Below are 27,222 nucleotides of genomic sequence, written 5' to 3' on the forward strand. Positions count from 1 at the left end.
TGGATCCCTGAAATTAATGTTGCTCCCAGTGTTCACTTTAATATTAAAAAAATCCTCTGAAGTGGTAGATTTTCAGAAGGGAATGATACAAAAAGTACATAATTTAATGGAAAACTTCTAGAATTATGCAAGTGTTAAGTTAGCAGTCTCAGTGCAATTCACACATCAGAGATTTTTTCCCACTTTGAGTCCTATTTTAATTAAACTAATTCCATTGTTTCAGTTGAGAAAATTTTTAACTATTTTGCTAGTATGTCTTCCATTTTATCGATTAAGAAACCACTCATTTAACTATTTCAGCTACCCTATAAAGTGCACAGAAATCAGTAATTTGTCGAATTTTTACACAAAATTAAAAAATGCCAATTTAAAAATAGTCCATAATAAATAATGTAGACATTCTTGGCACTAAAACAACATTTCCTCTGTTCATTAGGTATGCCCCCAAACCTCTCGTATATTACACTTGCCTTCCATTTTGAATTCTTATTCACACAAAAATAGAAGATATACTCAATTTTTCAAATAATAAAATATAACCTGGAAAGATTGGTCATGGTTTACAGCATCCCAATGATTCAGTCAGATCTATTAAACCAATAAACAGACTGGGGGTTGTAGGGGGCCTTACCTGTTTTCTGGATTATCGACAAAAATCAAATCTTTCTGCTACTTTGAGCTTAATTTCAAGCTACTTCCACTCCTGAAACCAGCCAAAATCATCTCTGTCTCAGTAGTATGTCTTCTATTCTGTCAAGTGATACCAAATAACAGTCAATTAAACCGTCCGAGAAGACGCCTCAAAATGGCTATTACAGACCATACACACGGTCACAGTTTTCTTTTTCCATCATGCACTGCGTGGGGCAGGATATTTTTATACTGTGCACATTCACCACATAGACCCATTCTCTCATACCTAGGTCAAAATTTACCGCTCACAGCTTATCTGAGTGTGCTGAGCTCATGATGTAGAACTACGTGAGGGACCCCAGCCTCAGTGACATAGTTCTACGTGACGGACAGTGAAAGGGTTAATAACTTTTACTAATATCCTTCAGTTATATAATGTTAACAGATTATTTTAAATTAAATTAATATTCTCTACAATAACATTGACTATTTGCATGATATTTGAATTGTTTAATTCATGTTAAGTGCTAAACCCATGTGGGTCATTCAGCGATAGATGTGATGGAGGTTTGATCCTCTGTCTGTTGAGAGTGAAACAAACATGCTTCCTATTTATACTCACCTGTATGTCGCATGATATGTGAAACATCACTACAGGATTTATAAAATGTATCTAATACAGTTTGTAATATATTTATTGGTATTGTTTTAAAATGTAAGTTTAATTATAATGTATGGTTTTAAAATGTAGTAGGTTCATTATTATCATAGTGTATGGTTTTATAATGTAGGTCCAGAATTATCATAGTTATATGTTTTTATAATGTAGGTCCAGTATTATCATACTGTATGATTGTAAAATGTTGGTCAAGTATTAACATTGTGTATGGTTTTATAATGTAGGTCCAGTATTATCATGGTGTATGGTTTTATAATGTAGGTCCAGTATTATCATAGTGTATGTTTTTTTAATGTAGGTCCAGTATTAACATTGTGTATGGTTTTATAATGTAGGTCCAGTATTATCATAGTGTATGGTTTTATAATGTAGGTCCAGTATTATCATAATGTATGGTTTTATGATGTAGGTCCAGTATTATCATTGTGTATGGTTTTATAATGCGGGTCCAGTATTATCATTGTGTATGGTTTTATAATGTAGGTCCAGTATTATCATAGTGTATGGTTTTATGATATAGGTCCAGTATTATCATAGTGTATGGTTTTATGATGTAGGTCCAGTATTATCATAATGTATGGTTTTATAATGTAGGTCCAGTATTATCATAATGTATGGTTTTATAATGTAGGTCCAGTATTATCAAAATGTATGGTTTTATAATGTAAGTCCAGTATTATCATAATGTATGGTTTTAAAAGACAGATGAAATCATAGGAGTTACTGACCTCCAGACAAGTGTTTTTTTTTTTTTTTTTTTTAAGTCTACTGTTACTGTGTGACCTCTATACAGGACCACCTTAGCTTAGTAGTGGGGTTAAAGTTGTGTTGTCTAAGGGTAAGGGCCTCAAATGGGATGGGTGTCACTGCCCATGGGGGTGCTTGCCCAACTATGAATCCAGCATCTTCTTTTGCACAAGATACAAGATCATTGTTTTGTTTTTTTTCAACAAACTGGCCGTATCCCACCGAGGCAGGGTGGCCCAAAAAGAAAAACAAAAGTTTCTCTTTTCAAATTTAGTAATTTATACAGGAGAAGGGGTTACTAGCCCCTTGCTTCTGGCATTTTAGTCACCTCTTACAACACGCATGACTTACGGAGGAAGAATTCTGTTCCACTTCCCCATGGAGATAAGAGGAAATAAACAAGAACAAGAACCAGAAAGAAAATAGAAGAAAACCCAGAGGGGTGTGTGTATATATATGCTTGTACATGTATGTGTAGTGTGACCTAAGTGTAAGCAGAAGTAGCAAGATGTACCTGAAGTCTTGCATGTTTATGAGACAGAAAAAAAGACACCAGCAATCCTGCCATCATGTAAAACAATTACAGGCTTTCGTTTTACACTCACTTGGCAGGACGGTAGTACCTCCCTGGGTGGTTGCTGTCTACCAAGCTACTACCTAGGAAGATCATTACAAACACTAAAATAGTCACAAAGTTGGGAATTCCTAGGTTTTTGGTTGGTATTGTAAGTTATATTAAGGAAATATTGCTTAAGCAGGACGGGGTCAGCTGTATGTTGTTAGTAGAGCTGAAAATATATCGGATCTTGGATAGTATGCTGTCTGCTGTTTACTGTATTTTTTTTTTTTTTCAACATTCTGACCATCTCTTGCTAAGGTAGAGTGACCCAACAAAGAAGAATACTATAAAGTTTTTCTTCTTTTTAAATTTAGTAATTTATACAGGTGAAGGAATACTAGCCCCTTGCTCCTGGCATTTTAGTCACCTCTTATGACACATGACTTGTGGAGAAAAGAGCCTTTTCCACTTCCACATAGATAAAATTAATAGGAACAAGAACTATTAAGAAAATAGAATAAAATTCAGATAAGTATGTATACATGTATGAATATGGTTTTTGGGATCTGACGAGCTGTCAGAGTGTGAGCAGGGTAATATTTTGTGAAGGGATTCATGGAAATTGGTTAGGCAGACTTGAGTCCTGGAATTGGGAAGTACAATGACTGCACTTTAACCCTTTTACTGTCAGTCCTGTAATATTACGGCTTGCAAGCCAGTGTCGGTCCCGTAATAGTACGCCAAAATTCTAGCTACTTCCAGTCTTGCAGGAGAAAGCTGTTAGGCCTACATATGAGAGAATGGGTCTGAGTGGTCAGTGTGCACAGTATAAAAAAAACCTCCTGCAGCACGCAGTGCATGAGGAAAAAAACTCCATGTTTTTTCATTTAAAACAGCGACTTTGTGGCATATTTTCGTATGGTATTTATGGTTTTCTTAATCTCCTTTGATAGAATGGAGTATATATTACAGAACTAAAGGTGATTTTGAATGGTTTATGGACTAAAAGTACCTTGAAATTGAGCTCAAATTAGCAGAGTAAACAAATCACGTCACACATCCAATACACATCAGCTGGTGGATCCAGTATGCTTTCACAAATGTGCTGATATTATTTATACCATTTTTACAATAATGCAGGAGTCTGCATAACAGTAAATCTTCCATTTTTTGTGTGAATAAAAATTCAAAATGGAAAGCAAGGGTAATATAAGAGGGGCATGGAGACTTGACTAATGAACAGAGAAACTGTTATTTTAGTGCTAGGAATGTTTGAATTGTTAATTCTGGACCCTATTTTGAAACTGGCCTTCCTTGAATTGTGTATGAAATTGGCCAAATTATCAATTTCTGATCACTTTATTGGGTAGTTGAAATAGGTAAATGGGCGGTTTCTTGTACTTAGTCGATAGAACAAAAAGAGTTCTAGTAATATAGCTATGAGTTTGGTCGACTGGAACAATGGAATTGGCCAAAAATATGGCTCAAAGTGGGCAAAATCGCTGATGCATAAATATCGCTGAGATCAGTAATGTTGCAAGAGCATAACTCCATAAGTATTCTGTTAGATTTCATACTTTTGATGTTGTTACCGTCAGGAAAAGATTCTCTGTTTTTTTTTTTTTTTTTTTTTTTTTTTTTAAATTCTTCGACACTGAGAGCAAGTTTGTGAGCAGGGGTCTTGACAGTGAAAGGGTCAAAGGCGGGGTTTAGGATATTGGCAGTTTAGAGGGATGTCTAAACTGTCTTATCTGAGTGCCTCTGCAAAGACAGTGATTAAGTATGAGTGATGGTGAAAGTGTTGAACGATGAAAGTTTTTCTTTCTTTTTGGGGTTTTCCTTCTTTTTGGGTCACCCTGCCTCAGTGGGAAACAGCTGACACATTAAAAAAAAAATGTATGTGTCCATGATTGTATAGTGTGACCTGAATGTAAGTACAGTAGGGTCCCACTTATATGATAGGTTAGGTGCCAGGCTATCACCAGGAAGCAGACATCGCTGGAAAGCAAAATGCCATTTTTTCCACTTATAAATGCATATAAGTGCCGGATGACAAGTTTACACTAACGTATATTAACCCTTAAACTGTCTAAACGTAGATATACATTTGCTCACGTAGCGCTCCAAACGTAGATCTACATATTATTTTTCATTCCTTCAAATTTGGTACGATAGGCCTGAGTTGCCTAGACATGAGACAATGAGTCTGCACCCTCAGTGTGCACAGTATGAAAAAAAATCAGGGATGCTGGGGTACCACGTGGTAGCACCAGTTAGTTTCAGCTCCATCTTGGGTCAACATCATGGCAAACCCCCATGATTCACTCAGGCCTCGTCGTATTAACACTCTACTGTTCTTCAACAGTGAAGCAGAACACAAGTTTAGTGGATTTGGCACTGATATGGCCACTAATGATGAAGGAATTAGTGAAACTATTGATGACAACCCAGATGACCCTCAGCCCATCACCTCTGGGGTGGACAGTGTGGCTAATGTGGCCAGTGTGGGCACAAGAGATCCTCAGCCCAGCACCTCTGGGGTTGCTAGTGTTACTACCCAAAGGTAACTCTGCAAGAGAAAATTATCATTTTCCATGTGTTATGGCGTTGACGATAGTGAAAGTGAAGTAAGTGACGATGATGAAATTGATTTTATGCCCATAGAGGATTCGTCGAGTGAAAGTGATTATCATTATTTCCCAGTGAAACGTACTTTTAGGCGCCAGCGCCTACGTTCAGGCAGTGTGCCATATGCAATTGGCGGCAAGGGTCATGGCAGGTTACGTTCCAAAACCCCAGTAACTGATAAGGATAGTGATCATGAAGGTGAATATGCTGGGTTGGAGGAAGGTGGGGGTGGCATGGTGCCTGGACCTAGTGGTGCAGTGGGTGGGCAGACAAAGGACTGTCTGGCACCCTCTCAACCATGTGCTGCCTCCACTCCTGTCCCTCTTCCTGCTCCCCCACGCCCCATGCCACAGGTACACCTTGCACCATGTGACCACAAATGGAACTGGACAGAAAGTACACCATTTGTGCCACATCCTTTCAGTTTTAATGTCAGTGGAAGTGGCATCATGCTACACTGTCCCATCACAAATGAGTCTACAGAGTTAGACTATTTTCAACTATACTTTGATAAGCCGATAATGAACCTGATTGTTACCCAGACCAACATGTACTACCGGTATACAATGGACCACACAGATATTTCAGAATCGTCACGGCTATGCAGGTGGAAAGATACAACTGTGGCTGAAATGTATTTATTTCTTGGTACTGTTGTGCTTATATCACACACGTATAAGAACAATATAGCACAGACCAATTCATCAGCACTCCAGTCTTCTGTAACCTTCCCTGCAACAGATTCACTCTGTTGCTATGAATGTTGCACTTCTCAGACTGGAATACGGCAAATCAAAATGACCTCCTATACAAAATCAAGGAATTGTTTATGTGCGTATCTGAAGCAGAAATTCAGTGCCTACTTTTACCCATTCAAGAACATTGTTGTTGATGAGTCCTTGATTCTGTTCAAGGGACGCCTGTCATTCAAACAATATATACCAAGCAAACGTAATTGCTTTGGTATAAAACTCTTTGTTATGTGTGACTGTGAGACTGGTCTTGTGTTGGATGTCATTATCTACACAGGGAAAAACACACTCAATGATACCAGGCGCATGTTGGGCATTTCCGGTGATGTTCGCAAAATGATGCAGCCATACCTTGGCAAGGGCGTACGTTGTTCACAGACAACTGGTATACAAGCCCTATGCTTGCTGATTTCCTACGTGTGAACAATACTGATATACGTATGTGGAACAGCGAGAAAAAGTAGAAAACACATGCCAAGGTTTACAGGAGGAAGTGTAGTGCAAGCATTTCATGCCAATGACATCATGGCACTGACATTGCATGACAAGCGGGACGTGATGTTGCTGTCAACCATCCACAGAAACGAGATGGTACAAACAGATGGACTGAGCAAGCTCAACAATCTACCTCTTGTAAAGTCAGCTGCTGTCATCGACTACATGAACAATACGCGATTAGTCGACGAGTGTGACATGGTGATACGGTTTGTTGACTGTGTGTGTAGGAGTCACAAGTGATATATAGAAGTGTTTTTCCACCTTGTAGACATTGCAATGCTCAGTGCCTTCAATATGTAAGAAATAAAGACAGGGAAGCAGCAACGATGTGCATAATATACCCTCAGTGTCATCAAGCAGATAGCGAAAAAGTATGGTACCACACCTATACCTGCCACTCCACAGCGACCTGTCACCCCACAACCAGAGGGGGGTGCCCAACCAAATAATCCCTAACTGTCACTGCCTAATACTAATACCATCTGCTCCAAAGAAGAATTACTCTCAGACAAAGTGTGTTGTGTGTGCTTACACTACACAGTGACCCCAAGTGTGAAAAGACACACGATTCATATGTCAGCAATGTGGGGTGGCACTCTGTATGAATCCATGCTTCTTCGACTATCATACAGTGGTGGACTTCTAGAAACATATATGGGACCTGTAAATACCTTGTACAGTGGACCCTCGACATTCGATACTAATCCATCCCTAAGAGCTATCGAATGTCGAAAATATCGAAAGTCAAATTAATTTTCCCCATAAGAAATAATGGAAATAAAATTTATCCGTGCAAGACACCCAAAAGTGTGAAAAAAAAAATGTTACCACATGAAATATTAAGTTTAATGCAATAGAATAATTACAATAACAACAATAACAATAGATTGATAACAATAGAATAATTGACACTTACCTTTAATGAAGATCTGGTGGTGATTGATGGGATGGGAGGAGGGGAGTGTGTGGATGGTGTTAGTGTTTAGAAGGGGAATCCCCTTCCATTAGGACTTGAACTGGCAGCCTCACCATGCCTTACCACACTGTGTATGCCACTACGATTCTTAAATCTTTCAAACCAACCTTTGCTGGCCTTAACCTCACTCACATCACCACTAGTTGCAGGCAATTTCTTTACCAGATCATCATGCACTTCGACACACGCACTCCACTTTCGTACTTTGCAATTATCTCTTTCTTCATTTCAATAGTCATTAGCACCTTTTTTCTCGAAGGGTTGGCACTAGAAGTTTTCTTGGGGCCCATGGTTACTTATTTTGCAGAAACAAGCACCAAAAACAGTGATAATATGGATAATATGGAATGTACCGAATGTATCCTTAGATGCGAGCACACTGGCTGGCTTGTAAACACTGGCACACATGGGGCAGTTCAGGCCACACGTGGACACGTCTCGTACAAATTGTATCGAATGTCGGGTTTTCCATCGAATGTCGAGGCGAAATTTTTGCGTTAAAATGCATTGAATGTCGGATTTATCGAATGTCAATGCCTTTGAATGTCGGGGGTCCACTGTATATACAAATAATATATAAATAATAGTATGTGATTGAACCAGGTGTACAAATTCATCTATTAGTGTGAACATGTGTGTTTGTGACAGTATGATTACTAATTCAGTACCAAACTTCTGTGTCTCAACAAGAATTGGCTATGAAATCAAAAGATCAGTAGTAAAACATTATTATCATAACATGAAAACAACAGAAAATAGAAAAGAATTGGAAAAAATGATAAATGTTTATTGTTTCTGCAAGCGGCAGTGCTCCATATTGCCGACACCTCATCATTTAGCACCAACTTCTTGGGCTTTTATCTCGGTAAGTACTGGCTCTAAAAATTTTTTTTATCCTATAACCTTTATAAAAATGCACCCTTTTTTTTTTTTTTTTTTTTTTTTTTTTTTTTTTTTTTTTTTTTTTTTTTTTTTTTTTTTCAAAATATTCAGAGCACTACATGAGTGAACGTAGATATACATTTGGACAGTTTAACCCTTTGACTGTTTCAGTTGTATATATACATCTTACAAGCCAATGTGTTTGATGTATATATACTCAAAAATTCTAGCGGCTTCAAATCAAGCAGGAGAAAGCTGGTAGGCCCACATGTGAGAGAATGGGTTTGTGTGGTCAGTGTGCGCAGTATGAAAAAGATCCTGCAGCATGCAGTGTATAATGAGAAAAAAAAACTCCGACCATGTTTTTGGATTAAAATGCCGACTTTGAGGTGTATTTTTGTATAGTATTTATGGTTGTATTCTTGTTTTCTTGGTCTCATTTGATAGAATGGAAAGCATAGAAATAGAAGTGATTTTGATTGGTTTTATTATGAAAAGGACCTTAAAATGGAGCTCAAAGTAGCAGAAATGTTTGATTTTTGCCGATGTTCAAGAGTAAACAAATGACTTCATTGTCCAATAAATGTTATGCAGTAGTCTGCATAACAGTCAATCTTTTATTTTTTGTGTGAATAAAAATTCAAAATAGAAAGCAAGAATATTATAACACTGGCCTGGAGACATGACTGATGAACAGAGAAAATGTTATTTTAGTGCCAGGAATGTCTGCATTGTTCATTCTGGACCCTATTTTGAAATTGACATTTTTTAATTTGCATGAAATTGCCCAAATTGCCAATTTCTGACCACTTTATTGGATAATTGAAATTGGTAAATGGGTGATTTCTTGTACTCAGTCGATAGAACAAATTGAGTTCTAAAGAAATAGCTATAAGTTTTGTCTACTGGAACAATGGAATTGGCCGAAAATAGGGCTCAGATTGGGCGAAATTGCCAATGCATGAATGTCCCTGATGTCGCTAACTTCGCGAGAGCGTAATTCCGTACGTTTTCCATCAAATATCATACCTTTGGTGTCATAATCATCAGGAAAAGATTCTCTTTCATTTCATAAGTTTTTTTTTTTTTTTTTTTTTTTTTTTTTTTTTTTTTTTACATTTTGTGACACCAGGAGACACTTACCTTAAAATATTTGTTGTCTTAATGTAGGGTGAGATGATTTATTGTAAGAAGTCAGGTGTGGTAGGTATGGTAGCCAGCAAGAAGTAGACGTAGCAAGATGTACCTGTTATCTTACGTGTTTATGAGACAGAAAGAAAACACACCAGCAGTCCTACCATTGTGTAAAACAATTATGTACAGGTCTCTGTTTTACTCTGCATATTTTTTCAAATATCTGTAGTATAGATGGTATAAAATTTGAGTGTTGTGTATATGTAGGTACCATTGGAATTTGCTTACTTGTTTGCTATCACTTGTGATGCTATTAGTTCTGTTTATTTCATTGGATGATATATGTACTTTCTTATTACAGTCAATTGCCTATTATCCAACTCTGGGTGGGGGGAAAAGGAGGGTGCACCAAATTATTAAAAATGCTGTGTAATGAACGATTTTTTTATGATTTATATATTTTTTTTTTTTTGCTCAACCCTTTTTTTTGCATTTGCTGTTTTGAGACGCTCTTTAAATATCACTATGCTTTTTTATATTGACACTCGTAGAAAATGAAAAGAAAGAAAGATTTAGGCATGGGATATTCAATGAGCATTTTTTAAATTAAATCCTATGGTTACAAATCAATTAAAGTGTCATGTGCCAAGTGAAAAAATGGACAATTTCTTTGTTGCAATAAATAAATAAAATTACAGTAGAAGAAGACTGCCTGATAATAGTGAATGCTGAATAACAGATCATAAGTACCATATAGTGTACTGCTTAACAATTTGCAATCAGGCAAACTTTCAACGAACATTATCTCTCAGTCCACAGCAGGATTCAAACTTGCACACTGTATCAAAGTACACAGTACTTTTGCCACTCAGCCAGATCCCAGGGATTTGACTGACTGGCAAAAGTACTGTGTACTTTGATACAGTGTGTTTAGAGAGACATGTAAGCAAACACTATGACATATTTATTAGAAAATGTTTCAGTCCTGGGACCTTGATCACTTCTAACATATATAACATTATATATAGGCAGAGTGTGAGGTGTGAGTGATGCATGGTGACCTGAAGAATGCCATGTTGGGATGAGGACAGGTAGATGATGAAATCATGTGACTCCTGTGTTGTTTTGTTGGCAGTGCTTACCCTGCTTGAGTATCATGTATGCTAATGTTTTGGAAATTTTGTGGTTTCCAGTGTTACATTCTATTGTGTCGGTGACAGCAATTAGCGAGACTTCTAGGTACTGTTGGCATCTGAGGCCTGGTTCGGTGAGAACGAGTTGTGACTCAGAGTAACATCATTTCCACCATAAACACATCATCTATCACAGACCTCACTACGAAACAGCCCCACACCTCTAACTTCCACAGCCCCACACCTCTAACTTCCACAGCCCCACACCTCTAACTTCCACAGCCCCACACCTCTAACTTCCACAGCCCCACACCTCTAACTTCCACAGCAGGCATCTACACCATCCCCTGTGAATTCTGTCCCAAGAAATATGTAGGTGAGACAGGCAGAGATTTTGTGGTCCGCCTGAACAAGCATCAAAGTGCCTGTAACAGAGATAATTTAAGGTACGCCTGTGTCCTCCACAGAGACTCCATGTGACATTTGATGAACTGGGATGAGGCACAACTCGTTCTCACTGAACCGGACCTCGGACGCCGATGGTGCCTAGAAGCCTCGCTAATCGCTGTCACCGACACAATAGAACGTAACACTGGAAACCACAAAATTTCTAAAGCATTAGCATACATGATACTCAAGCAGGCAAAGCACCACTAACCCAAAAGAACAGGAGTCACATGATCTCATCGTCTACCCATCCTCATCCCAACATGGCATTCTTCAGCTCACCATGCGTCACTCACACCTCACTCTCCGCCTACATATAATGTCTTTCTACCTCTGTATGTTAGAAGTGATCACAGTCCCAGGACCAAAACGTTTTCTAATAAATATGTCATAGTGTTTGCTTACATGTCTTTCTAAACCAACTTGTTGGTATTTATTACCAAGGTTTATACCACTTTGATACAGTGTTGTGGACTGAGATGTAATGTTAGTACATGTATAGTGTACATGTAAAGTGTTGGGTAGCATTAGGTTGGTCATTGATATACAAGGAATATGAGAAGTCCGTGGAAAACCCTTAAAGGAGGTTTTGTGGGCAAGGGGCTTGGACTTCCAGGAAGCATGCGTGAATGTGTTAGATAGGAGTGAATGGAGACGAATGGTTTTTGGGACCTGACGAGCTGTTGGAGTGTGAGCAGGGTAATATTTTGTGAAGGGATTCAGGGAAACCAGTTTGCCAGACTGGAGTCCTGGAAATGGGAAGTACAATGCCTGCACTTTAAAGGAGGGGTTTGGGATATTGGCAGTTTGGAGGGACTTCTAAACTCTCATGTCTGATTGCCTCTGCAAAGACAGTGATTATGTATGAGTGATGGTGAAAGTGTTGAATGATGATGAAAGTTTTTTCTTTCTTTTTGAGTTACCCTGCCTTAGTAGGAAACAGCTGACGTGTTGAAAAAAAAAATATAGATCAGTCAGAGTAAGCTCTCTTAAGCATCGCTTGTTACTAGATGATTGATCATCTGGACCATCCAGAAGGTTTCCTTTCCTTGACAGGGTTTGCTCTACCATATTACTGTCTGTTACCTAGGTAAGATTGAGTAAAAATGTAGGAGGGACCCCCTGACGCCTTAGTAATGTAGCTTAATGAGTTTTTTTGTATTCAGCACTGTTAAAGGCCTTCTGTAGGTTGAAAATTAGTCTAACTAGGTATGTATCTATTCTTATCAAGTGGTGAATAGATTACTTTAACATCATATTTGTCATCATATTTCGTTTTTTTTTTTTTTTAGTCAACACCAATTTGGCAAACTGTTGAGAATACATATGTGCAACATATGTGTATCCTGTAGACACCTACAAGTAAAGATACCCAGATGTTGCACATACATGTATGTCTAATTCATCATCATGTCGATATAGAATACCACTGATATACAATTTGTCAGACATAGTAACAATATGGAAATCTTGATACAGAGAACATCTCTACAACCTGTTTGCTAACTCCTGGCCCAACTTTTGGGCATGACCTACTGCCACTAGGGAGTTCCTCCTACTAGTCACAGTGCCTTTGTCTGTACTTCAGATTCTTCAAGACGACATTGTTCATCACCTGCTTCTAGGCTGAGGGACTGATTACTTCATCTTCCACTATTTGCTGTATATATTTCTATTCTGTCCATGTACTGTATTGATAGTCAGTGGACAACGAAATGTCTACAAGCAAAGATAGCCAGACGTTGCACGTATCTAATTCATCATCTCAGTATTGAATACTACTTATATATCTATTCATTGTTGATTTTAATTCATTGTCAGTGAAAAAGCACCTGATGCAGGTCTTAATCATAAAATGGCCTATTTGTGGTCACAAGAGGAGAGCTAGGCTTGTAATGTCCTGTCTTCTGTATTTAATCTCTCATAAAGTTTTTGAAGCTTCTAGTGGCTGTGCTTGTCTTTTTTGTAAAGCATTCTATTGCTTTACTACTTTGTGTAGAAAATCTTTCTAGTGCCCTCTCAGCAGCTCTTTCTTTTTTGGTTTGTAGATATGGCTTCATGTTGTCTTTACATATGTAGGTGTAGTGCATAATTGCTGGTATTGAAGAACTTTTTCTTTTTTTATCAAGTGATAGTACAGCATTGGTAGATCTTATAATGATGTGTAGTTGCCGATGTCTCTTAAAAAGACAATACGCAGTTTATGGTGTTTTATTGAAAAACGCTTCGTCCACCAGTGCCGGGTAGTCAAAATGTCTTCTCAATAAAATGCCACAGACCTCATATCATGTCTTACTGACACACTTGTTGATGGATTCTACCATTGATACACTTGCTGATGTCTCTGGGATCATAGCATTTGTAGGAAGGTTGCTCTTTTTAAGGTGTTTGAAAAAGGTTTAAGATTCAAGCAATCATCTTTTGTACAGTGCTGTGTTCTAAGTTTCTATATTTGCCTTTTTCTGACTTAAAAATTTTAATACATTTTTATTAATTCTAATCTTTTGGCATTACTACTCTGTCAGAATTTTTGTTTATTTGCTTATGGAAAATAGTATTTTGTTTTTAATTGTCTTTTATATATAGTGGAACCTTGGTTTTCGTTTGTCGTGGATTTTGTCGAATTTGGTTTTCAACGACTTTTTTCGTCAAAATTTTGTCCCAGTTTTTGTTCATTACCTCAGTTTTCATCCGCTGTACCGACCGTGACTGCCCATGTCCACACAAAGCATCCCACGCACGCGTTCTGAGTCAGTCTGGCTGTTTCTCGTCGAGTGAACATTACACTGCGCTTTCATACAAAACATTTCGTAATAATCCATTGTTTTTTGTGCTTGTTTATTGAGTGCGACTGCTAAATAAGCCACCATGGGGCCAAAGAAAGTTCCGAGTGCCAGCCCTTTGATAAAGGTGAGAAATTGTGGCCAGAATGTATCCAAGAAAAGGATTTTGAAGTGTTTGAGGCTGACCCTGACAACCCTACACCTGTTGTGGAATCTGTTGTGGCTTTGGGGAAGTCCATGGGGTTGGATGTGAGTGGCCAGGATGTGGAAAAGTTGGTGGATGACCACAGGGAAGAGCTAACCACTGAAGAGCTGCAACACCTTCAACTGGAACAGCAGCAGATTGCAGCTGAGAAAATTGCTTCAGAGGACTAGGAAGAGAGAGGGGAGAATGTGCCTTCTTCAATGATTAACCCTTTCAGGGTCCGTCCTGTAGATCTACGGCTTTACGTTCAGGGTCCAAACCGTAGATCTACGCCATGAGCTCAGCTCACTCTGATAAACTGTGTGGTACATTTGGGCCTAGATATGAGAGAATACATCTATGTGGTATGTGTGCACCACATAAAACAAATCCTGCAGCACACTGTGTATGATGAGAGAGAAAAAACTGAGACCATGATTTTCGATTAAAACAGCAACTTTGCAGTGTTTTTTCATGTGTTTTTTATAGTTGTATTTGCGATTTCTTGGTCTCATTTGATAGAATGGAAGACATATTACAAAAATAGAGATGATTTTGATTGGTTTTAGCACAGGAAATGGCTTGAAACTGAGCTCAAAGTAGTGGAAATGTTAAATTTTTGCAGATGTTCAAGAGTAAACAAAGGACCTCACATGTCTAATAAGCTGGTGGGTCTAATATACATTCACAAATGTGGTGATGATATTTATACAATTATTACAATATTGCATAATGGTAAATCTATTTTTTGGTGTGAATAAAAATTCATTATGTGAATAAAAAATCAAAATGGAATTTATTTGTAAAGCCTCAAAACGTAACTAATGAACAGAGGAAATGTTAGTTTAGTGCCAGGAATATCTACATTGTTTATTCTGGACCCTATTTTGAAATTGGAATATTTTGAACTTTGTGTTAAATTGGCCAAATTACCAATTTCCGATCACTTTATTTTGTTGTTGAAACAGTTGACCTGGCGATTTATTGTGCTCAATCGATAGAATAGAAGTAATACTAGTGAAATAGCTAAGAATTTGGTCAAGTGGAATAATGTAATTGGCCTAAAATGGGAGTCAAAATCGGCAAAATCGCCGATTCGTAAATATCGCTGACACATCAAAATTCACGAGAGCATAATTTCATCAATTTTCCATCAAATTTCATACTTTTTGTTTTATTACCTTCACAAAAAGATTCTCTACCATTTCATAAGAAAAAATAAAAAATTTTTTTTTTTTAAATTCTTGGACACTGGGGCACCACTTCAGATTTTAGCCTTGGACCCTGAAGGGGTTAAGGACATGTGTGCAAAGTGGAGCGAGTTGCAAAGTTTTGTGGAGAAATATCACCCTAACAGAGCTGTTGCAGGCCGTGTCTGCAACATGTTCAATGACAGTGCCTTGTCCCATTTCAGGCAAATCTTAAAGAGATGCCAGAAACAGACCTCTCTGGACAGATTTTTTGTGTGACAGGGGTCCAGTGATTCTCAAGCTGGTCCTAGTGCCAATAAAAGGCAAAGAAGGGAAGTAACCCCAGATAGGGACTTGATACCTGAAGTCCTTATGGACAAACAATAACCTCTCCTCCCTCTCCCCTCCTCGCTGTCTTCCATACACCAACAAAAGTCTTCAGTAAAGGTAAAAGCTATGTTAAATGCTCATTTATCCATTTCATTAGTCCTTTATATTTATTTATCATTGTTTTCTGTATGTAAAACTCTAGTTAATCTCTGTAAAATGTATTTTTTGTTAATACTTTTGGGTTTCTGGAACAGATAATTGGATTTACATTATTTTTTTATGGGAAATGTTGCTTCAGTTTTTGTCAGACTTTCTGGAACGAATTGAAGATGAAAATTGAGGTTCCACTGTATATGTATTAAATATCCAGTATTAAGTATTGTAAGGCATTGTTAGCTTTGTATAGCTTACCTAAGAATTATAAACCACATTACAGTTTCTTCCACATTTGTAATTTTTTAAAATTTATTTCATAATTTGTTTGTAATTTGTATTCCTGAACATTGAGAGATTGTTGAAGATGCATGTTGACTCCATAACAAGAGCACATCTTGATGAATTGTAACTCTGTAGTACTGTCCTGTAGTTCCTCTTTCTTAAAGAGCTTCATAGGCAAAGGCCATTACATAGAAAAACTAAATTACTTTTAAAGCTTTAAATCAAATCTCCAAATACTTCACTGTAAATCTTTTTATTTATGATGATAAGCATGTACTGTAGTACATAGTGCATTTTGTAACTTCCAAAATGATCATTGATCAGCCTGCTGTAATTAGCATAATATTATATTTTTGTAGTTAATTACTATGATATTTCTAAATTTCCAGATGCAGAAAAGCAGGCCCAGGGAGGCGGTGGTGAAGATGACAGCCTTCACCCTCCCAAGGCACCTCACCGCCAACGACAAAACCCCTTTAACAGAACCCAGGTATGCTTGTTTGCTGTATTTGTTAATAACTTCTGGTTCTTTATATGCTTGTGAATTGCAGGGTATAGTATGATCTGTATTAGTATTATACAGTGTCAGAAATAAACCTTGCCCTCTGCGTCTAGATATAATTATCAAGAATTGAAATCAAGGTTGTGGTGTTGGAGTTGGAGCCAGAGTGGGAAGCAGTTCTTAGGTTACTGGAGTTGGAGTTGAAGTCAGTCAAATGTAGTTAAAGGAGTCGGATGTGCCATAAACAAAGGAGTCGGAGTTGAAGGTTTTATGTGCCGACTCCACGACCCTGATTAAAAGGAGGCAAGATGTTTTCCTAGTGCAGACCATCTGCTCAGGTTTGTTTGTTTCGTGCATCTGGTAGTTGTGTACATGCCTAAAGTTATGGTGTGGGGCACTTTTAGTAATGTGAAGGGAAGGGCAGTCCTCTTCTTACTTCCTTAAAACAAAAAATGAATGGGATACAGTATATTGAAGTACTAAAGAATAACCTGAAATTCAGTTTGACATTTATGGCTGCAGAATTTTCCAGTATGATAATGTGCTGTGTCACACATCTAAAATAGTTAAAAAATGATGCAGCAGTAGCAGCATTAGCTTCTTAGCCCATTCCCTGTCGAGATTCCCAAAATTAATATCCACTTAAAAAAAAATTTTTTTGAAATGGTAGAGAATCTTTCTGAAGATAATGACACCAGAAGTACAAATTTTTATGGAATTACGCAGGTGCAAATTTAATAGTCTGGGCACAATTTATGCATCAGCAATTTCACCGACTTTGAGTCCTATTTTAAGTCAATTCCATTGCTCCATTTCACTATACTGTTGATATACCTTCCATTCTATGAAGTGAACAAAAGAAGCTGCCCATTCAACTATTACAACTACCCTATAAAGTGCACATAAGTTGGTAACTTGGCCAATTTTACACAAATTTAAAAAATACTAATTTAAAAATAAAGTGTAGAATAAACTGTTTAGACATTATTGGCACTAGAACATTTCCTCAGTTCATTTATTACATTCCCTTCAGATTTGAATTCACAATCACACAAAAATAGAAGATATAATCTATTTTCATGATAGTAAAATATAAGCAGGAACAATTAGTCATGGTTTATAGCATCCCAGTAATTGAATCAGACTTATTAAAAACCCATAAAACAGACTGGGGGTATAGGGAGACGCTCATTCATCCTTAGGAAAATTGGCAAAAATCTAATATTTCTGCTAATTTAAGCCGAATTTCAGGCTACTCCTGGTCCTGAAACCAGTCAACCAATGTGTCTTCCATTCTATTATATGATATAAGAAACAGTCAGTAAAACTATAAAAAAAAATCCTAAAAAACACCTCAACATCACTACTTTAAACCAAACACATGGTCAGAGTTTTGCTTTTCCCATCATGCACGATGTGGGGTAGGATATTTTTCATACAGTGCACACTCGCTGCACAGACCCATTCTCTCATATCTAGGCCAAAATTTACTGCTCACAGCTCATCTGAGTGAGCTGAGCTCATGATGTATAACTACATCAGGGACCCTGGCCTCAGTTACATAGTTCTGTAATGGCCACTGGAAGGGTTAACTGGCACATACTCAGAAAATAAAATTTGTATGTACTCACAGTCACCACCACCATCCCAGACACCACCAGGTGCAGCACAGTCACCATCCCGAACACCACCAGCTGCATCACATTAACCACCACTACCAGCCCAAACACCATCATTATCCTAAACAGATCCAGCTGCACCACAATCACCACCACCATCCCAGACACTGCCAGCTGCATCACATTGACAACCCCCACCATTCCAAACACCCCCTTTACACCTCAGTCACCACCAACAACACTACTGCCACCAGACCACAAATGGAATGGTAGGAAGACGACTCATTTGTTCCTAATCCACATTATGATAATGGAAACAGTGTTATCATAGCACATTCTCTCAGGAACTTTTTTTTGAGATGTTCTTTGATGAAGTTTATTATGCAACAAAGAAACAAGTGTACATCACAAGTTTACAATGACAAACACATATGTTTCAACACGACTGAATCTGTAGGAATGGAAGGACACTACCATGGCAGAAATGTATCTGTTCCATGCCACTATTATGCTCTTGTCACATGTACATAAGAACAATATTGCTTAAACATTGGACAAGATGACGACTCATATGTACTCCAGCGTTTGGTGACCTTATTCCTCGAAACAGATTTCTGGTGCTGCTGTGTATGTTGCATTTTTCTGACAAGGCAAATCCCAACAAGAAAGATATGTTATTTAACAGCAAGGAAGTTTTCATGTATTTGAGTTTTTCTAGCCATTCCAAAATACTGTGATTGATGAGTCTTTAATTTTGTTCAAGGGATGGCTATCATTCAGACAGTACGTACCAATCAAACAAAATTGTTTTGGTATCAAACTGTTCATCATATGTGATTGCAAGAGTGGTATTGTCATCAATTTGATTGTCTAGACAGGACAAATAACAATGGAAAACATACAGAAATTACTGGGAGTCTCTGGTGATTTTTTTTTTTTTCAAGTCGGCTGTCTCCCACCGAGGCAGGGTGACCCCAAGATGAAAGAAAATCCCCAAAGAGAAAATACTTTCATCATCATTCAACACTTTCACCTCACTCACACATAATCACTGTTTTTGCAGAGGTGCTCAGAATACAACAGTTTAGAAGCATATACGTATTAAGATACACAACATATCCCTCCAAATTGCCAATATCCCAAACCCCTCCTTTAAAGTGCAGGCATTGTACTTCCCATTTCCAGGACTCAAGTCCGGCTATATAAAAATAACCGGTTTCCCTGATTTTTTTTTTTTTCAACAAGTCGGCCGTCTCCCACCGAGGCAGGGTGACCCATAAAAGAAAGAAAATCCCCAAAAAGAAAATACTTTCATCATCATTCAACACTTTCACCACACTCACACATTATCACTGTTTTTGCAGATGTGCTCAGGATACAACAGTTTAGAAGCATATACATAAAAAGATACACAACATATCCCTCCAAACTGCCAATATCCCAAACCCCTCCTTTAAAGTGAAGGCATTATACTTCCCATTTCCAGGACTCAAGTCCGACTATATGAAAATAACCGGTTTCCCTGAGTCCCTTCACTAAATATTACCCTGCTCACACTCCAACAGATCGTCAGGTCCCAAGTACCATTCGTCTCCATTCACTCCTATCTAACACACTCACGCACGCTTGCTGGAAGTCCAAGCCCCTTGCCCACAAAACCTCATTTACCCCCTCTCTCCAACCCTTTCGAGGACGACCCCTACCCCGCCTTCCTTTCCCTATAGATTTATATGCTTTCCATGTCATTCTACTTTGATCCATTCTCTCTAAATGACCAAACCACCTCAACAACCCCTCTTCTGCCCTCTGACTAATACTTTTATTAACTCCACACCTTTTCCTAATTTCCACACTCCGAATTTTCTGCATAATATTTACACCACACATTGCCCTTAAACAGGACATCTCCACTGCCTCCAACCGTCTCCTCGCTGCTGCATTTACCACCCAAGCTTCACACCCATATAAGAGTGTTGGTACTACTATACTTTCATACATTCCCTTCTTTGCCTCCATAGATAACGTTTTTTGACTCCACATATACCTCAACGCACCACTCACCTTTTTTCCCTCATCAATTCTATGATTAACCTCATCCTTCATAAATCCATCCGCCGACATGTCAGCTCCCAAGTATCCCTTCACTAAATACAGTGGACCCCCGGTTAACGATATTTTTTCATTCCAGAAGTATGTTCAGGTGCTTGTACTGACCGAATTTGTTCCCATAAGGAATATTGTGAAGTAGATTAGTCCATTTCAGACCCCCAAGCATACACGTACAAACGCACTTACATAAATACACTTACATAATTGGTCGCATTGGGAGGTGATCGTTAAGCGGGGGTCCACTGTATTACCCTGCTCACACTCCAGCAGCTCGTCAGGTCCCAAATACCATTCATCTCCATTCACTCCTATCTAACACGCTCATGCACGCTTGCTGGAAGTCCAAGCCCCTCACCCACAAAACCTCCTTTACCCCCTCCCTCCAACCTTTTCGAGGATGACCCCTACCCTGCCTTCCTTGCCCTACAGATTTATACGCTCTCCATGTCATTCTACTTTGATTCATTCTCTCTAAATGACCAGACCACATCAACAACCCCTCTTTAGCCCTCTGACTAACACAGTGGACCCCCGCCTTACGATATTAATCCGTTCATGAGAGCTCATCGTAAGCTGAAATTATCTTATGGCGAATTAATTTTCCCCATAAAAAATAAAGGAAATCAAATTAATCCGTGCAAGACATCCAAAAGTATAAAAAAAAAAATTTACCACATGAAATATTAATTTTAATACACACAAACTTAAGAAGGCATGCACAATTAATACTCTACTAAGAATACAATACATGACACTTACTGTTATTGAAGATCTGGTGATGATTGATGGGATGAGAGGAGGGGAGAGTGTGGAAGTTGTTATTGTTTAGGAGGGGAATCCCCTTCCATTAGGACTTGAGGTTTCAAGTCTTTTTTTGGGGTTACTTCCCTTCTTCTTTTAATGCCACTAGGGCCAGCTTGAGAGTCACTGGACCTCTGTCTCACAGCAAATCTGTCCATAGAGCTTTGTACCTCCCGTTCCTTTAAGATTTGCCTAAAATGGGCCACAACATTGTCATTGTAATAGTCACCACTATGGCTTGCAATAGCTGTGTTTGGGTGCTTTTCATCCATAAAGGTTTGCAGTTCAACCCACTTTGCACACATTTCCTTAATCTTTGAAGTAGGCACAATGGATTCCACAACTTGCATAGGCTTCTCAGGGTTAACCCCAAACCCTTCAAAATCTTTCTTAATTTCCATACTAATTCTCACCCTTTTTACCACAGGGTTGGCACTAGAAGCTTTCTTGGGGCCCATGGTGACTTATTTTGCAGTTACAAGCACAAAAACACTGGGATAAGGTGAAATATACCGAATGTATGTGCGGATGTGACCACAATGGCTGGCTTGTAAACACTGGTGCTGAGGCCACACGTGGGATGCGTCCCAGCAAATCGTGTGAGGCAAGTTTTTTAGCGTGAGGCGAGGCAAATTTTTTGCGTTCAAATGTATTGTATGGCGGATTTAACTTAACGCGATGCCATCGTAAGGTGGGGTCCACTGTACTTTTATTAACTCCACACCTTCTCCTAATTTCCACACTCCGAATTTTCTGCATAATATTCACACCACACATTGCTCTTAGACAGACATCTCCACTGCTTCCAACCGCCTCCTCGCTGCGGCATTTACAACTCAAGCTTCACAACCATAAAAGAGTGTTGGTACTACTAAACTTTCATACATTCCTTTTTTTGCCTCCATAGATAATGTTTTTTGTCTCCACACATACCTCAACGCGCCACTCACCTTTTTTCCTTCATCAATTCTACGATTAACCTCATCCTTCATAAATCCATCCGCTGACACGTCAACTCCCAAATATCTGAAAACATTCACTTCTTCCATACTCCTCCACAATTTGATATCCAACTTTTCTTTATCTAAATCATTTGATACCCTCATCACCTTTCTCTTTTCTATGTTCACTTTCAACTTTCTTTATCTGGTGATATAGTCAAGAAAATGGAGCTGGGGTGTTTGTCCCTGGAACTCCCTCCAGGTATATTGGTAAGAGGCATACGTACATCGTTCATCAATAACTGGTACACATGCTCTTTACTCTGTTACAGCTGCTAGACGTTTGTGGTACAGTTTGAAGATCGAGGGAGCATATGCCCAAATTTAATATACTTACCTAGGAAAATCAGGTGCAAGCTTTAATGTCAGTACAGTTTCAAAATTACAGAAATACAGTCTAGACTTATAGGATGTCCCAAACCCCCTTAAAACCCTTTCATTGTCCAGACCTTCAAAATAAAACTTGCTCTCAATGCCAAAAGAAAAAAATAAGTAAATAAAAAATTAAATAAATAAAAAATCTTCTGATATAGTAGATAATGACACCAAGAGTATGAAATTTAATAGAAAACTTAAAAGAATTATATCAGCGCAAAGTTAGCAGGCTCAGCGCAGTTTATGCACTGATGATTTCAATGACTTTGAGTCTTGTTTTAAGCTAATTCCTTTGTTCTAGTCAGCCAAATTCTTAGCTTCAGACGTACATAATTAGGAATTTCTCCAGAAATAGGAGCATCTCATTCCAATTTTGGGTTTATTGAGATTCAGTATAGTTTATGTTCTACTTTGCCAATTAATGTGACTTTTTTTTTTTTTTACCATTTTCTAATTTCTGGTCAATATCAGGGTGAATATACAATACACAAATAACCCGCACATAAAAGAGAGAAGCTTACGACGACGTTTCAGTCCGACAGGGTGAATGATGGATGTGTTACTGAAAGCCTAACCTAGTGTACTAGTAATGTATAGTATTTCTTTACAGTACCTGGAATTGTTTTGATTTTTGAGCTCATGTTTAATTTATCCACAGAGTTCTAATGAAGTTACCCTAGACCCTTGCTTGGCAATGCGCATGAGAGCTAATACTGTATCAGGAGGAGGAGGGCACTACCTCACACCTTCAACAATCCCTCAGCGCCCTGCACCACCACCACCACCATCTGTGGCTCACATAACCATTAACAAACGGACATTTGCACAACTGCACTCTGAGTATGGAGTCCCAATTTTGAGGGATAAAGAACTCAACAGAGTGAAAAAAGGCAAAGGTGTTAACAAAGGACAAACATTTAATCTAGGGAGACAGGAACCCCAGGATGCAGTGATAACAAATTCTGTGAGGCAGCCTGAGACTTCTACCACAGAAACTGTAATGGACCTTATCAGCTTTTGAAATTAATACTGAAAATTGAAAGAAAATTATTTTATGAAGATTTCTAGGATTTAAAATTAATTATTCTGGTGAGTGGAGTTATTTAACAAATCTTAGCACTTACTGAAAGGTGATCTTTAGCCAGGGAACCAAACTGTGATTGTATTGCAACTTGTTTTTAAGTGTTCCTAATAAAACAAACCTGCATTTGCTGTTTTCCTCCTTAATGGTATGGTGTTCCTCTGGGTGGGAATAGATAATCTATTTTATGGTCAATATATACTTAAGCTACTCAACAGAGTTAGGTGACAGCTTATAAATAACAGTGTATAATAATGTGGATTTTGCAGTAAACATCTTTCATGTGCATGAATTGTTAAGAATGTAAACCATGTTATGGATGGGGTCTTAAAACTCCAGGCCAGTGTGTAAATCATTGGAACAGCTGACTACAATAAGATTCATCAAACTAGGTGTATTTATACACCTTACGGAGGTTAGCATGGACCCCTCTATGACCACAAATGCAAGTTTTTACAGAAGAATCTCCCGCCAGCATGGGATTCGTGTGTAAAAACTTGCATTTGTGGTGACAGTGGTAGCCCATGCTAACCTTCCTATGGTGTATAGAAATATAGCTAATTAGGTGAATCGTATTGTAGCCAGCTGCTCTAGTGGCTTATACACTGGCCTGGAGTTTTACAACTCCCTCGGTTTGGGTTCAAACCCCACCCATTCCGTGGTTTATTTACAATTGTGTTATTACAATTTCATGAGTCTTGTTAGAAATAGCATTTTGAGGTTTTACATTCAATATGTACTGTAGCTGCTCAGAAGTCTACAATATTCAGTGGGTTGTGCAATGGAAAGAGTTATATTTTGGGCCTGGGGTGAAAAGTTCTTTTGGTAGCTGAATAAAAACTATAGAATTTAACTCAAAATCTAGGTGGTGTTCTTTTTGTTTTTGGTGATGGACTAAGCAGCTTTTTTTTCCTTTAGGCCCAAAATGTAGGGTGTTTCAGCAAGATAGTCCCAGTCATGAAATATACTGCTTTGAAATTTGGTTCATCATTTTGAAACATGCTGTATAACTAGCTATATTGCAAAACCCACTTAATGTTGCAGAATTACTTAGTAATCCTAGCCCAGGGTCAGCTGTGGTGAAAAAACTCAAAACTCATTAAAGGTATAAGTATAAGTATGCTCATACAACAGTTTAGAAGCATATGAGATACACACTATCCCTCCAAACTGTATCCCAAACCCCTATTGACTTCTGGACTCAAGTTTATCTGTTTCATTTAGACACTCCAACATTTATATGAGCCACTAAAGTAAATATTGACCTGTTTTTCTGTTATTTAGATTGTCATGTGTGGTACACAGCAGCAGTAATGTTGTAAGAATTGCACTACATTATATACCCATATTTTAACACTCAATTGTGAGGTGTCTTAGGCTTTTATTGTAACAAAGGTATGCTGAATGTCCCATATGGGTTTAGTGCTTTCTATTTTTTTCTATAATCATGTAACACAAGTATACTAAATTATACACACTTTAAAGTGCTTTCTTTGTGTATAAATATAACAGTGATGTAACTTCAGTATCAACTGAAACTTTTTTTTTTGTCATCAATAATATTTATAATTATTACTGTTGATGCATTTGAATACTCTAAACATTTCATGCTGTACTTTTTAGTGCATTACTACTGAATAATATATGGAGTGTGTGATAATTTATATTAAAATAGCATAATTTACATTGCATTTTGAATCATAAGGTTCCTAGCAATTCACTACATCATTTCTAATGAAACTGTCTCTCCATCTAGCAGTACAAGTGATGCTATGGTATATACTGTAGATCATTGATTAATAGGAGCCATTGAGGAAGGGGTGAACAGATTTTCAAAATCACCAAATATTGGTAACATTGTTGTAAGGTTCCTATTAAGAATAAACATTCAGTACCATGACTTGAATATTTGGCCTAAAAGCTGAACTTAGAAGAGGGACTGTATGATGAGATTTCAGTCCTTGGATACACCAAAGAATCGTGAAGTTCCTCTCCTAATAGCAGGTTTTTGGCGGATGGTTCCTAGGGTTTGCACATTCTTTGTCTCCATTTTCTGTGCAGGTGCTCAGTAAGAATAGCACTGTTGAATGATATTGGATGCCAAATAACTGATCACCACACAATTGATCATCTACTGTACCAATACAAAATTACTGTAACTTTAATTCATTGCATTGACATTCAGTGTGCTCGCTTACTGTGTGCTGTACACAGACGCTTCAATATTTTTCTATAATGAGCTCTAAATGAGAGAGAGATTACCTACAATAACTAAGTCTTGAAAGAATATGTTGTCATTATGGTACCATAAATATAGGTTTTCAGTTTTTTCTACAGAATTACATGGGATTCATCTCTATATAACTGTATAATTCTGTATATACAGTATTCAACTTATTATTATTGAAAGTCTGTATGTGATTGTATGGACATATTCCTTCTTTGCATGAAAAGCTAGTAGTCAGTGTCTTGTGGTGAAACTTGAAGCATTTCTTTAATAGAAAGGAGAGGGAGGGAAGATTGAAACTGATAGATTCAGAAAAAGGTGAATGGTCTGCTTCATTAATGGTATAATGTAAACTTCTTGTCTTTCAACAAACCGGCCGTATCCCACCGAGGCAGAGTGGCCCAAAAAGAAAAAAGTTTCTCTTTTCAAATTTAGTAAATAATGTAAACAAGTTGATCAATAAGACATATGTGCAGCACCTGGACCATGGCATACTGTACATGGAACTGGTTTTAAGAAATCTAATCCAGAAGGCCAACCTGAGGCTAAGTTTCATTGTTAACTTCCTGGTCATTCTGGCTGGTACTACCAGTGACTTGCATGAGTACATACTAACTGATTAGTATGATACGTGGATATGCTTTTTGAGAAATGTTACTTATACAGCAGAATTGATCACTTTAATACAGTGGCATGAGGATAGTGACCATAAAAGTTGCTGTTTTTATATTTCTATATTAACTTGCCAAACTGAAGAGGCTTTTACAATCATTATGATTTTGTGAATCTTTTGTACAGGTCAGTCATCACTACTCTGGCATTATTGAGACCTGTAGGGTGCCTGATTAGTAATTTTGCTGGATCACAGAGTGGTTAGGTTAGAGTACACTTAACCTAACAGCTAATTCTTCATGAGAAATTTTGGATTGTTCCTTCACCAGATCTCTAGATCTGGATTAGTGATTGCCGGATCACTGATGGCTGACCTGTTATATTGATGGTTCCTGCTGCAGTGACAATACCCATGTGTGTCTTACTGATCAGTTGTGCTTCAGTCAGTGTTCAGTCCTGTAGGTCATTAGTTACAACAACCTCAATGACCAGGTAGTTAACAATGATGCCTGGTCTCTTGTCAATTTTCTGGAAAAGATGTCTTGTAATTGGTTACAGATACAGCAGGAAAGGGTTCAAGTGTCATACATTAATAAGAAGAAACACAGCAATGAATTAGAAAAGTCTGAAAATGATAGAGAATTCCTTGCAAAATGGCTTTGTTAGCATAAATATTTTTTCAAATACCTATTTTTTCAAATATCTGGATTTTTTCTCCAACTGAAGGTTGATGAAATTTTAACCCTTTCATCACATGTATCACCCAGTTAGTTTCCAGCAAGTGGCTCTTCTTTACAAAAAATAAAGTGTCCATTATGTTTTTTTTTTTTTTATTAGAAAGAGACCATAAGGTTTCCATATCTTGCACTTACTTTCCTTAAAATGAAATATCTAGCAAAAAG

At 37.8% G+C, this 27,222-nt stretch overlaps 1 protein-coding gene across 7 annotated transcripts in view; it reads left to right on the plus strand.

Annotated features, from left to right (window-relative positions):
• Nucleotides 1-24,590, plus strand: part of LOC128690333 (sesquipedalian-1) — an 88,962-nt gene extending 64,372 nt beyond the window's left edge. For all 7 annotated transcript variants that reach the window (XM_053779019.2, XM_053779021.2, XM_053779020.2 and 4 more), the window contains 2 exons: nucleotides 16,383-16,483; nucleotides 23,059-24,590. In XM_053779019.2, the coding sequence (XP_053634994.1) occupies nucleotides 16,383-16,483; nucleotides 23,059-23,421 (464 nt within the window). In that variant the 3' untranslated portion in view covers nucleotides 23,422-24,590. The remainder of the gene's footprint in view (nucleotides 1-16,382; nucleotides 16,484-23,058) is intronic.
• Nucleotides 24,591-27,222: the final 2,632 nt, after the last annotated feature.

Source organism: Cherax quadricarinatus, chromosome 32 (assembly GCF_038502225.1).
Source record: "Cherax quadricarinatus isolate ZL_2023a chromosome 32, ASM3850222v1, whole genome shotgun sequence".
NCBI lineage: Eukaryota > Metazoa > Arthropoda > Malacostraca > Decapoda > Parastacidae > Cherax > Cherax quadricarinatus.